The 14,096-nt window shown below is 60.5% G+C and overlaps 3 protein-coding genes and 1 long non-coding RNA gene across 5 annotated transcripts; all 4 read left to right on the forward strand.

The window, feature by feature from the left end:
* The first annotated feature begins 64 nt into the window (after positions 1-64).
* TGFA (transforming growth factor alpha) lies at positions 65-7,924 on the forward strand. The gene is made up of 6 exons (XM_084499203.1): positions 65-141; positions 3,198-3,251; positions 5,974-6,091; positions 6,471-6,620; positions 6,713-6,822; positions 6,898-7,924. The coding sequence occupies exons 1-6, from the start codon at positions 117-119 to the stop codon at positions 6,903-6,905; spliced, it is 465 nt and encodes a 154-aa protein (XP_084355329.1). The 5' UTR covers positions 65-116; the 3' UTR covers positions 6,906-7,924.
* Positions 7,925-9,274: 1,350 nt separating this feature from the next.
* On the forward strand, positions 9,275-10,538 carry FAM136A (family with sequence similarity 136 member A; the record flags this gene model as incomplete). The annotated part of the gene is made up of 3 exons (XM_084499215.1): positions 9,275-9,387; positions 10,106-10,246; positions 10,350-10,538. Exons 1-3 carry the CDS (start codon positions 9,301-9,303, stop codon positions 10,536-10,538), a joined length of 417 nt encoding a protein of 138 aa, XP_084355341.1. The 5' UTR covers positions 9,275-9,300.
* On the forward strand, positions 10,453-13,265 carry SNRPG (small nuclear ribonucleoprotein polypeptide G). Of its 2 annotated transcripts, none has more exons than XM_084499217.1 (4): positions 10,453-10,569; positions 12,561-12,583; positions 12,794-12,918; positions 13,083-13,265. In XM_084499217.1, the coding sequence occupies exons 2-4, from the start codon at positions 12,565-12,567 to the stop codon at positions 13,131-13,133; spliced, it is 195 nt and encodes a 64-aa protein (XP_084355343.1). In that variant the 5' UTR covers positions 10,453-10,569; positions 12,561-12,564; the 3' UTR covers positions 13,134-13,265. The 2 variants fall into 2 exon arrangements, with proteins under 2 accessions (XP_084355343.1, XP_084355342.1); XM_084499216.1 differs by lacking the exon at positions 10,453-10,569 and adding an exon at positions 11,813-11,933.
* On the forward strand, positions 10,663-11,345 carry LOC311424411. Its single transcript, XR_014686081.1, has 2 exons — positions 10,663-11,253; positions 11,304-11,345. It is a non-coding gene; the product is annotated as an uncharacterized lncRNA (long non-coding RNA).
* Positions 13,266-14,096: the final 831 nt, after the last annotated feature.

Below are 14,096 nucleotides of genomic sequence, written 5' to 3' on the forward strand. Positions count from 1 at the left end.
GGCCCGCAGTGGCTGGCGGCGGAGTCCGCGCCCATTTCCGCCGGCTCCGAGCCCGGCCCCTCGGCCCCGCCGCGCTCTGGGCGCTCGCCACGGCCACCGCCACCTCCAGCTCCACCATGCCGGCGGCAGCGCTGGCCCTGGGTACGTGCTGATGGTGGTGGTGGGAGTGGGGGGGTCGGGGGGGACACGGGACGGGGCCGGGAGCGGGGTTGAGGCACGCTCGGGGCCGGCTTTGCGGAGCTTTTTGGGGTGGGGGGCTCCGTGGTACCGCGGGGCTGGAGCCCCTTTGGACCCCCCTCCCTGAGGCTCCCCGTTCCCCTAAAGGGGGGTTTGGGATCCTACAGGGTTCAGCCACGAAGCGGGGAGCCCCCCGAGCATCACCCGGAGGCACCAGCAGCCAAAGCAGCTCTCAGCATCGTTCCTCTTCCCCAATTCCCCCAAATTTTTGGCTGCCCTCCCTCCCCGAGGTGTTTTCCTGAACCGCTCCTCGCCCCTGGGAGCTCGGCTGCACCGACGGCCTCGACGGCGAAGGAGCCCGCTAAGTGCCTTTAATTTCTTCTAGGCTAGGCTTAATTAGCCGGAGCCTGCTTTGCAATTAAAAAAGCCCGGTGCTCCTTCGCTGGGGGCACCCTGCGATGAGAAAAAGGCTGGAGCCGGCGGAGGCACAGGTGCCGCTCGCGATGCTCGGGGAGCCCCACGGGATGGGGTGGATGGTGGGGACCTGCTCCAGGGGGGCCGTTTGCTGGGCTGCATCCCTTTTGCTTTGATATCCTGGAGGGAAAAGGGTTGTGAGTTGCTTGGGGTCAGCCACGGGGGGACCCGTGGCTGTGCTTGGGTTGGGGGGGACGCAGCATGAGGTGAGCGCCGCTTGGATTCGGGACCACTGCAGGTCTCAACCCCACGTCTCCCTTTTTGTGCTCCCCCCATCTCCCTGCTCTGCTCCCATCCCACTCCCTCCAGAGACCCCCAAACCCCTGGTTCCTATCCCAAAGGGCTCCAGCTCTGCACTGAGCATCCCTCCTGCGAGCACCCACCCCAAAACTCCGCTGTCCCGGCAGCCCCAGCCTCGATCCCTCAATTTGGGGACACCCAGATCGCCGCTGCTCCCGCTGCTTTGCTACCTGTGGGGTTTTTGAGCTCCTCCCCGGCCCCGGTGGTTGCCCACATTGGGGCCGAGCCGCGGGTTTCCCCTCGCAGCCAGCTCTTGGCTTCCCTCGGCGGTGGCGCTCCCGGGGCCGTCTGGCTTCTGTCGGCCTCGAGCCCGGTTTTGTTTAAGTCTCTGCGGTGCCCAGCTGCCGCCGCGTCCTGGTAGGAGCGCTTTTCTCAACCTTATCCAAACAATAGATTGGAGCCTTCGCTTAAAATAACGAGGGAAACCGGAGCCTCCTCCCCCTCGCCCTTCTCCCGCTCCATATATACGCACCTGGCGGCTGCAGAGGGCTAATCTCCAAAGCCGAGGGGAAAACATGAGCAAAGCTGATTAGGAGGGAAAAACTTGAGGCAGGGAACAACCCACGGCGCTGAGCGGGAGCTCCAGGAGCAGAGTTACCGGTCCTGAGCTGCTGGAAATGGGGCTGGGATGGATGGGGGCGCCTGGAGGGATGGTGGTCGTGGTTGGGACCACGATGGGGGCAAAGCCGGGCACGAGGTGGGACTGGGTCCATTGGCAAACCTGTGTCTTGAGCATCGGGCGTCCTGTGCCAGGAAGGTGAGTTTTTGGGAGATGTTCACTCCTTGATGCTGCTGTTGAGACCTTCCCAAACTCGATGGATGGCACAAAGATGGGAAGTGTTTGACGACGGCCGGGGTAACGGGGCCGAGAGCAGGCGTGAAGATCCCACTGGGAAAGGTGGTGTAGGGCTGGGGCGGTTGGGTTTTGGGGAAAGCGTCTTCATCCTGCTCACAGGGATTTGGGATTGGGAGGTGGGATAAGGGCAGGAACGCGCCGTGCTGGGGGGCTGCCCCGTGTCCACACAGAGCTCAGCCCCAGCCCTCAGGGGACTCACGGGGGGAGAGGAGCGGCCCTCGACCGGCGTCAGAACCACAAAACCCTTGCCAAGCGGAGAGCCAGAGGTGACGCAAAGGGGAGGTGGAGCAGCAAATAAGGCCGGGGTGAGCTCACGGGGTGAGCTGGGCTGCTTTTTTGGCTGGGCTCGGCCGGCCCAAACGGCTCGAGCGCGGGCGGGCGCTGTGCCCATCGGTGGAGAGCGGCGGGGGCGTCACCGCCGGAGCCCCCGGGGCCGAGCGCGGGCTCCCGGGCTGGCCAAACAAGAAAGCAGGAGGGGATGATGCGACCGCCCTATGACACAGGGATGAGCCATTTCCCAAAATAACGCCCGGAGTTTCCTCGGCTCGCGTGAAGGAGGGGAGAGGGGCAGGGAGGACGTTGCGCCGGCCGAGCATCTCCCGCTGCCAGCCCTGGCGTAACCCGGGTCAGCTCTGTGCGAGGGGGGGGAAAAAAAAAAGCTGGGAGGAGGCAGGGCACGGCCCCAAATGTCGCTTCCCTGCCAAATGTCGCTTCCCTGGGAAGAAAACACCGGGGGCAGGCAGGGGCTGTGGTGCCGTGGGGCAAGGTGCGACCGGGGCTGGTGGGGAGAAGCCAAAATGGGGAAAACCGCCCCGAAAAATAAACGGAGCGGTTGTTGGCTCGGTTTGGTGAGCCGCGGGAGCAAGCCTGCTGGTGTTGTCTCGTGCTCGTTGCCTTCAGCTGAAGCTTTCTGCGTGATTTAATTAAAGCCGTGCGAGTAATTGGGTCAAAGAGGGGTCTGCGGGCAGAGGTTGTGGGAGGCTCTGCTGCTCTCGACTGGCTTCACACCCCGGGGCCGAGCCACCCACTTAAACCCTCGGAGCCGGTGGGGCTTCCCAAACCCTTTTCCCTGCAAAAAGAGACAATGTGGGGGCTGTGTGTCCTCGAGCAGGGATTTCGGCACCCACGGGCCGGGGGTGGCTGGAGAAGGGCTGAGGAGATGCTGGGCCACTTGGGCTCGCAGCCACGGTCTCATGGTTGCCCAGGCTGGAGCTGGGGCGAGCAGGTGTCCTGCAGGTGCTGTGACAGCACAGTACACCCTGTGCTGCTTATCTTGGGATCCTCTTTAGGGTTTTTAGGGGAATTTTTTACTTCTTTTCTGAAGCCAAAAGAGTTTTTGTCCCAGCTGGGTTGGGACAGCTCCTCTGACCGCTCTCTTCTCTCTCCGCAGGCGTGCTGGTAGCCGTGTGCCATGCCCTGGAGAACACGACGTCGGCCCTGAGCGGTGAGTTTGTTACTCGCAATAATGCCACTGGAAAAGCAACAAAGAAAACCCAGCTGTGGTTTATCTGCTGTAACCCAGCCCACGATGGCTTCCTGCAGAGCCACGCGGGCTCCGGGTGGGCGCAGGAGCCCTGGCGAGCATCGGGGCTTGCGATGTGTCAGCGCCAGGGGCAAGGCATCGTGGTGCTTGCGGTCAGGTTTCCCCTTCCTCCTCGTCGGGACGGGAGCACGTCGGTGATTTGGAGGTTTCCTGCTTGGTTTCCCTCGCCGTGCTGCGGGCGCTGCGGTGCTGGTGCCGCAGGGGCGGGAGCGGAGAGCTCAGGGCTGCAGGGCACGGCCACACAGGGCGAATTCGGGGCAGTTTTCTCCGTTCAGGACCAGGCCTGTTCCCTGCAGCTATCCCAACAGAAAGCTTCGAGGATAAGCGATGCCCTGGTGCTGGCTGGAAGGAGAAAGGTTTTGCTGTGGCCAGGTTCTGGGGCAGCACCTTGCCCTGAGCCTCCGGAGGTGTGGTGTGAGCCTGGCTGCTCCATCTGAAACCAGCTGGAGCGTGAAATGCCGCTGGGGCGATGCCCAGGGTGCAGGAGCAGAGCCGAGTGCTGCCTGTTTTATTTTCCCTGGTTTGTAAAATGAGAGTTGTGCCGGAGCAGCAGCCCTGTGCCCGGCTCAGCGTCCCAAACCGGGTGGTGTTCAGCGGGGGGGAGCGATGCAAGAGCTGCTCCGTGCTTGGTGCTGGGTTTGCAGCCTCCCACCCGAGGGAAAAGCAGTGCCAGACCCCGGGGAGCGAGGCAAAAGGGCTCTGTGGTGGTGATTTCCAAAACTCCCTCCTTGTGGGGGGCGCATCCTAGAGAGCAGACGCTTGCCACGTGGGGAAACCTGGTCCTGCTGCAGCTTTGCGGCAGATTCGGCCGGGAGTGGGGCAATTTGGGCACTGAGGCTGCAGGGGCTGCGATTTGGGAAGCCCTGGGGAGAGGAATTGCTTCCCCTCGCCCCCGAGGTGGGATGCTGCTCGCCAGCCGCCCCGCAGCTCCCTCAGGGCCGGTGCCTGACGCTGGCTCACGGCGGCACCGAGCCCTTCGCGCCCGATAAATCGCTTCATTCATAAAAGCAGCACAATGGGGAGCCGGGAGCCTTCCCCTCTGATTCTCCTCGCCGCTGTTTCTCCAGCTCAGGTTGGGGCAGAAGCAGCACGAGGCGGTTTTGCCATGGGGATGGAGCCGGCTGCCGCGGCGTTCCGTGGTTTGTGGCTGCTCGAAGTGAAGCAGCCTCGGCAGGACCGCGAGCGGCCCGTTTCCTCCAGCACCGGGTTAAAAAGCAGCCACGGCTCCTGGCAGGGATCTGAAACCTCTCCGGGCTGGGAAAAGCGATGGGTCAGCCGTGCTTGCCAGCACGTGGTGAAGGAAAGCGGCTCCCCGAGCACCAGAGCAAGCATCTGGCTGGGCATTGACGGGGCAGGAGGTGAAGCTGAGCCCCACGAACCCGAAAACGGCCGGAGCTGGGGCACTGGGACCTGGGCCAGGGCTCGGTGGTGCTGCCCGCGCCGTGGCTGCAATGTGGCTGGCAGCTGCGAGCGCCGGCGGCTGCTTAATGCGAGCCAGGAGGACGCGGTGCCCCCGCGGGTGCTGAACACCTCCGAGCCGTCCCTACCGGTGCTGTTCCAGGTCCCTGCGAGATGTTTTCCCCCCAGGGATGCGGTGCAGGGGGTGAACAAGGCTTTTTTTCCCCTGATAATTTGGGGTTTTGGAGGATGGAGTGGTGTGTTCAGGATACTCAGGGGCTGGCACATCTCATCCCCATCCGGCTGTGCCGCTCGGGCACCTCTTCCCGTGAGCACAACCGGTGGCTGGGCTGCAAAAACTTGGGATGAACTCCCTTAAGGCTTGCCTGTGTGCATGAAAATCCCCCCAAAGGGCTGTTTTTTTGTAGGGCTGGGGAGGGTGAAGTCATGAGCAGGGAGGGACCGGGCTCTCCTAGATGAAACCACCCCCGAGGATGGGGTTTTTGTGGCGAGGGGCTCGATGCGCTGCAGCTTTCATCTCACAGAGGAAACATCCCAGAGCAGTCGGGGACTTCAACCGCTGCCCGCGCTGGGTTTCGGCGATGCCATCGTGAAGCCAGCAGCCTTTTTCCAAAAACAAAACCAAATCCCAGCTCCTGGCTACCCGAGGATGCTGCCCTGGGACCCACCTTGGGGATCCGAGCATCTCCCCGGGCCCGTGCGGGGTCTCTGCTCGCTGCGCCTCGCGCAGGACCCGGAAGCATTCGGCAGACGTGGGTTTAATTACCCCGGCCTGCCATAAATTCACGGCAACAGGAACTTGAGGTGGCTTTGAAACGACAGCGATCGGATGTGCTTTTATGCGAGGGCTAATCCGAAAGCAGGATATTTGTTTTCCGTCTCTGCTGCGGAGGATAATTTAAACCAGCGCGGGGCGTAATGGAAACCAGCATCCCCGGCGCGCGGCGCTGCTCCCTCCCCAAATTCGGGGCCGGGGCAGACCCGAGGCTGTTGGTTAACTCTCTCCACCCCCGTTTTAAGCTTTAAGCTCTTTAGTAAATTCCTCTAGTGCCTGCGAGGCTTATTTCCCACGGGGGGGCTCGGGTAGGACCGATGTGGGCTCATTTTGGTGGACGGAGACATCCAGCAGTCATGCCGAAATAGCAAAAAATACCTTTTTTTAAATTTCTTTCTATTTTTCATCCTTTTTTTCTCCCTGCTGCAGGTCCGCCGGTGGCGGCAGCGGTGCGGTCCCACTTCAATGAGTGCCCCGACTCCCACAGCCAGTTCTGCTTCCACGGGACCTGCCGCTTCCTCGTGCAGGAGGACAAGCCGGCGTGCGTGTAAGAGCCGCTTCGGAGAGGGGGGAGAACGGTACTGAGCCCCCCAAGAAGTGCCTCGGAGCACAAATTTGGCTTTGGAGCGAGGATGAGGAGCTGCAGAGCCACCAAGGGATGATCCCGAGGACCTGCTGGTGCCACGGGAACGATCTGGGGGTGCTGCCATAATGGGAGGGGGGTGACAAAATCCCAGCTGCAGCACCACGGGGTGGCACGTGCCCCGTTTCGCGGGGTGCCAACACCACCCCTAACTTCAGCGTGGGTTTGGCTGGGAAAAAGCACCCCAAACGCACAGTTTCTGCTTGAAATTTCCCCAAAGGGGTGGGACTTGAACCCGTCCCTGCCATCCAGGGGTGACACTGCTGTCCTCGTCCCGCTGCAGGTGCCACTCGGGGTACGTGGGGACGCGCTGCGAGCACGCCGACCTCCTGGCCGTGGTGGCCGCCAACCAGAAGAAGCAGACGATCACCGCCCTGGTGGTGGTGGCCGTGGTGGCCTCGGTCGTGCTCATCGCCGTCTGCGTGCTCATACAGTGAGTAGGGGGCCCCACGGCTCCCGATGGGGACATTTGGGGTGCGACGCAGGACCCCAAACCTCAATCACCGCCTCCCTTTTGTCCTGCAGCTGCTGCCGGCTGCGGAAGCGCTGCGGGTGCTGCCGGGAACCCCTCTGCGGCCAGGAGAAGCCGGCCGGGCTCCTGAAGGGCGGCGCGTCCTGCTGCCACGCCGAGACGGGTACGGGACGGCACCGGGGTTGGGCGGGCACGGCGGGGCCCCCCCTGACCCCGCTCCCTCCTTCTTCTCCTGCAGTCGTCTGACGCAGCCGGAGCTGCCGCAGCCGAGCCAGGACGCCGCGCCGGGGATGAACACAGCTTCTTTCCTTCGTTTTCCCTGTTTTTTTCCCCTTTCTTCTTCTTTTTTCTTTATTTTCCTTTTTTTTTATTTTTATTTTCCTGGTTTTTTTCCTCCCCACCGTGGGGGATGGCAGCAAGCCCCGCGGAGGGCCCACATCCCCCTTCCCCAAGGTGACGGCAGCGGGGGAACCGACGCAGCGGGCGCTGGCAGAGGAGGAGCTCCCAGTGCCTCCCAGTACCTCCCAGTGCCTCCCGCTCCATTCGACAATCCAGCTCCCACTGCCGTCCGTCCCCACCGCCAGAGCTTTCAGCCCAGAGTGCTGGAAATGGGGGAAAACACCCCAAAATCCTGCCTGCTGCGGAACCGGCCCCTGGAAAGCTTAATTTGTGTTTCTGGTTGTTGTTTTTTCCTTCAAATGCTCTTTTTTTTTCTCTTCTTTTTTAACCAAAAGGCAAAAAGAGAACCCAAACCCAGCCGAGCGCCGGGTCACTGGGTTTATTTTTCTACGAGCGTGCCTGCTGGAAAAAAAAAGTGCCGCCAAGCCCTCAGCTCGGCAATCCTCCAAAGCCCCAACGCCGCATGGACCTTTGGGGACAGATCTGCTCTTTTTAGGACGAATAAAACCGAACCGTAATCCTAGGGAACCTCCTCAAGCCGGTGCTCTAACCTCCCGTCGACTCGTTAATCCTTTCCGTAGTCTTTATCATAACCGACCCGAAGCTTTTTTTTTTTTTTTTTTTCCTTGGTTTTGTTTTTTGTTTTTGGTTTTTTTTTTAGTCATGGTTACTCTGTCTTCTGTATATGTTGCACTGAAAGTTAATATTTAATGTTTTAATTTATTTTGTGTGGTTTAAATTAATTTTGATTTCTATAATATGTTATTGTGATCGGCTGTCCTGTTATTATTTTTTCCCTTCCCCCCTCCCCCTAATATACCTGGATTAGAGTTATTTAAGTGATATAAAGGACACTTTTTTCAGAAGGCTGTGCCTGGGCTCTGGTTGTTGTGCTCACGGTTTGGTTTCTGGGGGGAGTTGAGTCCCTTTTGGGGTTTTTCTTTTTTGCTCTAAGCTCCAGGGTGGCAGCCCCTGAAGGAAGTTGCTTGCAGCTCTTTAGGGGCAGCAACGCGGTGTCACCACCCTACAGCGATGGAAACAACGGCAACGTTTGCACCTTGGACTTGCAAAGTAATGGGGGGGCCCTGCGGGACCCCGGCTGCATTTTGGGGTCCGGGATGGGATAAATGGGGTTGTGCATGCATGCTGGTGCTCCGCCGTGGCCGCCAGCTCCCGCAGCCTCCTGCTGGCTCATGCATTCTCCGGATTTTTGCCCCACGCCGTCACGGCGGTGGCTCCGGGCGCGGGCGGGCCGGGGCTGGCAGTGGCCCCGTACTGGGGATGTGGCCACCAGGCCAGGAGCAGGATGAGGCCGCGGGGGCTCAGTGCAGCGCTGGGGGGGGTTGAAGGGCTCGGTAAAGGCTCAGCACCGAGAGTAAGGGAGGGTGAGACCAGCCCTTGCTCTGTGGTGCTGTACGGGCATTGCATCACAGGCTGGGTGTTGCATCAGGGTGTGCACGTTGCATGGGGGGGGCACAGCAGTGCAATATGTTACAGAGCAGCACTGCATGGTACAGGGGTGCAAAGCAGCATGGCGTGCAGCAGCACAGCATTGCACGGGCATGCAGCATTGCATCTCGTGCAGTACAGTGCACTGGTGCAGCATTGGGCAGCAGGCAGCCTTGCACACCACTGTAGCATTGCACGATGTGCAGCATTGCACGACATGCACTATTGCACACCGTTACAGCATCACACATCCTTACAGTGCTGCACAGCGTGCAGCATCACCCACCAGTGTGGCATTGCACAGCATGCAGCGTTACACACCGTCACAGCACTGCACGCTGTTGCAGTATTGCACACTGTCATACTGCTGCAAGGTGCTGCAGCGTTGCATGCTTTGCAGCATTGTGCATGGTTACAGCGCTATGCACAGTTGCAATGTTGCATGCTGCTGCAACGTTGCATGCCATTGCATCATTCTGCACTGTTGCAGCATTGCACACGGTTATAGCACTGCATACTGTTGCAGCGTTGCACACCATTACAGCATCGCATGTCGTTGCAGCATTGCACATAATCGCACAGTTGCACGCTGCTGCAGCGTTGCAAACCTTTGCAGCGTTGCACACCCTTGCAGCATTGCACAGCGGGTGCCGCCGGGGCTCTCCCCGCCCCTTTCCCCATCCCTGCAGGGCGGTGCCGGGGCTCCCCCCGCCCTCTCCCTCCCCTCCCCTTTTCCCTCCCCTTCCCCTCTTCCCCCCGCCCCGGGGGCGGTGCTGCCGGGGCCGGCCCGGGCATGGCGGAGGAGGCTCAGGGCCGGGTGCAGGCGGCGGTGGAGAGCGCGGTGCAGGAGCTGGAGCGGGACAGCATCCGCGGCATGCAGGTACCCCCAGGGACCCCCCGCGCCCCCCCATCCTCTCCGAGTTACCCCTGCTCGAGCAAAGCCCCCCCGGCCCGTGCAGTTCTTGCCCCCCCCCTCCCACCCCATGCAACCTCTTCGGCTCTCCTGTGCATGCCTGCTGCACGCCCAGAGCCCCCCAGTACAAGCCCAGTGCCTCCCAGTCCAAGCCCAGAGTCCCCAAAGTGCCTGCCCTATGCAACCTTTGTGCCCCCCAGTTATTTGCCCTGTGCAATCTTTGCACCCCCCAAGTGCCTGCCCTGTGCAACCTTTGTGCCCCCCGATTGCTTACCCGGTGCAATCTTTGTGCCCACCCCAAACGTATGCCCTGCGTAAGCTTTCTGCCTCCCCCAACCCTGTGCAAGGCTGTGCAACCCCCTAGCATGCCCTGTGCAAATTTTGTGCCCCCCCTTCCCTCTGCAGCTCATGCCTTCTGCAACCTTTGTGCCCCCCAAGTGCATGCCCTGTGTAAGCTCTCTGTCTCCCCCCACCCTGTGCAAGGTTTGTGCCCCCCCCATGCTCTCTGCAAGTTTTGTGCCCCCCCAGTGCACCCCCACACCCCCCCAAGTGCCCGAGGGGGTCGCACCCAGCTCCATGCACAGCAGCACCGCGGGCTCTGCCTGCTGCAAGGCGCTCACACAAAGTGGGGGGTGTCCCTTGGGGGGGGGGGGGGCTGCACCTTGCTGACCCCATCTCTTTGCAGGGAGCCATGTTCCGGTGCAGCGCCCGGTGCTGCGAGAACAGCACGGCCTCCATGCAGCAGGTGCAGCAATGCATCGAGCGGTGCCACGCGCCCCTGGCCCAGGCACAAGCCATCGTCACCGGCGAGCTGGAGCGCTTCCAGGTGAGGAACAACACAACCACAGTGCAGAGCAGGGTGCACAGCACCGGTGGGGGTCTGCCTGAGCCTGCTGACCCCCTTTCTGTGTCCCCTTGTCCCCGTGCAGGACCGCCTGAGCCGCTGCACGCTGCATTGCAACGACAAAGCCAAGGACGCGCTGGAGGCGGGCGGCACGGAGGCGCGGGTGCGCGCCCAGCTCGACGCCTGCGTGGCCGCCTGCGGGGACGACCACCTGCGCCTCATCCCCGCCATGGCCAAGAAGATGAAGGACAGCCTGGCCGCCCTCCGGCAGTAGCGGGGCGCCAGGGGCGGCGCGCTCATTAAAGGCGAGGAGCCACACTCGGCCTGCTTGAGGGGTCGGGGGGAGCGCGGGGGTGCTCAGGGGGCTGCAGCCCTCTTGGGGGGGGGCTCCTGCAGCAGCAGCCGTGCAGGGGGAGCTGTGCAGATGTGCAACGGATCGGGTGATGCCTTTGTACGGTGTAGGGTGAGCCCCCACAGTGTGCACAGTGGGTGCATTTGGTGATGGTTGCATGTGTGCAAGGTGCCCCCTGTGTGTGTCTGTGTGTGTGTGCAATGGAGGGGTGATCCCTGTGCAGGTGTGCAATGGAGGCGTGGCCCCTGTGTGTGTGCTGAGCACAGCCTGCACATGGGTAGGCTGACCATCGGTGTGTGTGCATGGGGCAGGACAGCAGTGTGTGTGTGTGCAATGCAGGAAGTGCAATAAAGCGCAGTACGGCGAGTGCAATAATGTGCAATACAGATGGTGCAGTAGAGTGCAATGCAGGGGGCATGCAGTAACATCCGATGCAGGGTATATGCAATGCAGCAGGTGCCATAATGTTCAGTGCAGCAGGTGTGCAGTACAGTAGGTGTGTTATGTAGGGTGCATGCTGTGCAGTGGATGCAGTAACATGCATTGCAGTGGGTGTGCAATGCAGGGAGTTCACAATGGGGCAGGTGCGCAATGCAGTGGGTGCAATAACGTGCAATGCAGTGGGTGTGCTGTACAGGTATGTGCAACGCAGTGGGTGCAATAACTTGCAGTGGGTGTGCTGTACAGGTGTGTGCAATGCAGGGGTGCATTAAAGTGCAACGTAGTGGATGCAGTAACTTGCAATGCAGCAGGCATGCAATGCAGCGGGTGCAAAAAATGTAACAGCAGACCACAATGCAGCAAGGGTGCAATAATGTGCAATGCAGCAGGGGTGCAACGCAGGGTGCAACAACATGCAACACAGTGGGGTTGCAGTGCAGCAGGGGTGCAATGCAGGAAGCAATAACGTGCAATGCAGCAGCTGTGCAATGCAGGGTGCGTGCAGTGCAGGGTGCAGTAAGGTGCAGCGCAGCGGCTGTGCAATGCCCGGTGCAATGCCCCCTTTGCAGCCGGCGGTGCCGCCGCGCGCCCAGCGCCACGTGCCGCGGCGCCACGTGCAGAGCTGCGCCGCGCGCCTGCCCCTCCCCCCCCCACCCACCGCCGCCGCTGATTGGCTGCCGGGAAGGCGCGAAGGGCGGGGGGGCGGGGCGGGCGGCGAGGGCCGAGCGTGATTGGTGGGGGGCGCGGGGGGCGGGCGCGATTGGCCGAGGCGGGCGGCGTGCTGACGTCAGAGCGCGGCGCGGGCGGCTGCGTGAGTGAGGGCCGGCGGCGCTGAGGGGACGCCATGAGCAAGGCGCACCCGCCAGAGCTGAAGAAGTGAGCGCGGGGCCGGGCCGGGACCGGGACGGGACGGGGGGCACCGGAAGGCACCGGGAGGGGCTGCGGGGCCGGGGGGAGATGTAAAAATTGAGGGGGGGTGGGCACGGAGCCGCCCGCTGGGCTCCCGGCATGCCCCGCGGCCCGGTGTCATGGCGGCCGTGCCCCCCCCCAGACCCCTTTTCTCCTCAGACCACCCCCACCCCCTAAACTTACCCCTCAGATCACCCCCGTTTCCCCCAGATTTCTCCTCAGACCACCCCCATTTCTCCTCAGATCCACCCCACATTCACCCAGACCCCACCCCCTTAGGACTCCCCCCTCAGATCCCCCGTCACACTCCCCTTTTCCCTCAGACTCTCCCCTTTCCCCTATACTCCCCCCTCAGACCCCCCTTTCCTCTCAGACCCCCCCTTCCCCTATACTTTCACCTCAGACCCCCCTTTCATCAGAACCCCCCTTTCCCCTATACTCCAACCTCACACCCCCCCCCTTTCCCCTATACTCCCCCCTAGGCCCCTCCCCATTCCCGCTCAGATTCCCCCCTTCCCCCCCAGCCCCTCTCCCTTCCCCCCAGCCCTCCCCACACACCTCAGCACCTCTCACCTCTTTTCCCTTTCATTGCAGGTTCATGGACAAGAAGCTCTCATGTGAGTCCCGGCACCGCGCTGTGTCCCCGTATCACCCCCCTTGAGCCCCATTAATGCCAACCCACATCCCATCTCCTGCTTTAAGGAGTTTTTTTGGCCCCACGGCGATGCGATGCTCTAATTTCCCCTCACACACTAAAAAATAAACATAGAAGTTCCCTTGCGGGAAGAGCAGCTGCCTGCCCTTTACACCCAACGCGTTTCTTGCAGTGAAGCTGAACGGCGGCCGCCACGTGCAGGGCATTCTGCGGGGCTTCGATCCCTTCATGAACCTGGTCATCGACGAGTGCGTGGAGATGGCGCAGGGAGGGCAGCAGAACAACATCGGCATGGTGGTGAGTGCTGCAGGGGCGGGCAGGGGGCAACAAACTCTGCACCGCTGCGCAAACTTTAATCAATTGTGTCCAAAAAAGCCACGTTTTAAAAAGCCACAACTCCTGTGCCCAAAAAAAGCCACATTTTAGACTGTCACCTCACTGCTCTCGCCTTCTCTTTGCAGGTAATACGAGGGAACAGCATCATCATGCTGGAAGCTTTGGAGCGAGTGTAGAGCCAGTGAAACCCGCTGTGACGAGACCTAACCCGCCCTGTTTTGTGTACCCTTTTCCCTGAACCTGGAGTGAAGCGTTCAGGAGTGTAAACTTATTTTTTTTTTTAATAAATTTTGTAATGGTTGAAGTAACTCGTGTAAGATGGACTTTTTGTGTAGCCAGAGCGTGACTTTTGTGAGCAGAGCAGTGTGTTGGTAGCTTTAAACCTCAGGGAACACTCAGGATGCTAAATCTCTCCAAGAGGATGTCAAAATGGCTCTACCTTTGGTTTTCTTCCCTAAAAAACAGGCAACAAAGCTGAGCCTTGTTCACGGGGTCTCGATTGCCAAGAAAATGGTAAATTCCCCTCTGCTGATAGTGCTGGAGAACGTTTGTGCTCAAGGGGGCTGCCTGGCAGGAGGAAATGATTTAAATAAAGGTTTTTAAATTAACATTTTTGCTCTCTGTCTGCTCCATGGCATCACTGAGGCCGGTTTGTGCCAACGCTCCGGGACAATGGAGGTGCTTGTGGTGCATGCCCAGGGCCTGCAGAAATGTTGGGAGCTTCCTAAACAAAACTTGGCCTTTTTGGGGTGGTTTTGTGAGCCTGTCAATGCCCCTTCCAGGTCCTCAGTGAACAGGACTTTTTTTTCAGGTCCTTTTTTGTTACTTTTTTAACAAACCTTTTCCTCCAGCCTTTCCTAGCTACGTGACATTTTTGGGAGCCCGCTATGTACAGCGCCGCAGGCAGGCGCCGGGGCTGAGTATGTAACCCATAAATATTTAGGTACCCATCATATAGACGAGTATAAATATTTAGTTTGCTTTCTAGCCCCTCCACAGGGTGGCTTCCAGAAGCTGGAAGCCTTCAAACAGCGCGAAAGGAGAAAAGCAGGGACAGAAGCAGCAACTTGGACGCAATAAATGCGACCCCAGCTGAATTCCTCTGGTAGTAGGCAGGTTTACAAGCGTACAGCTGCCTT

The sequence above is a fragment of the Aythya ferina genome (assembly GCF_964211825.1).
Source record: "Aythya ferina genome assembly, chromosome: 27".
Classification (NCBI taxonomy): domain Eukaryota; kingdom Metazoa; phylum Chordata; class Aves; order Anseriformes; family Anatidae; genus Aythya; species Aythya ferina.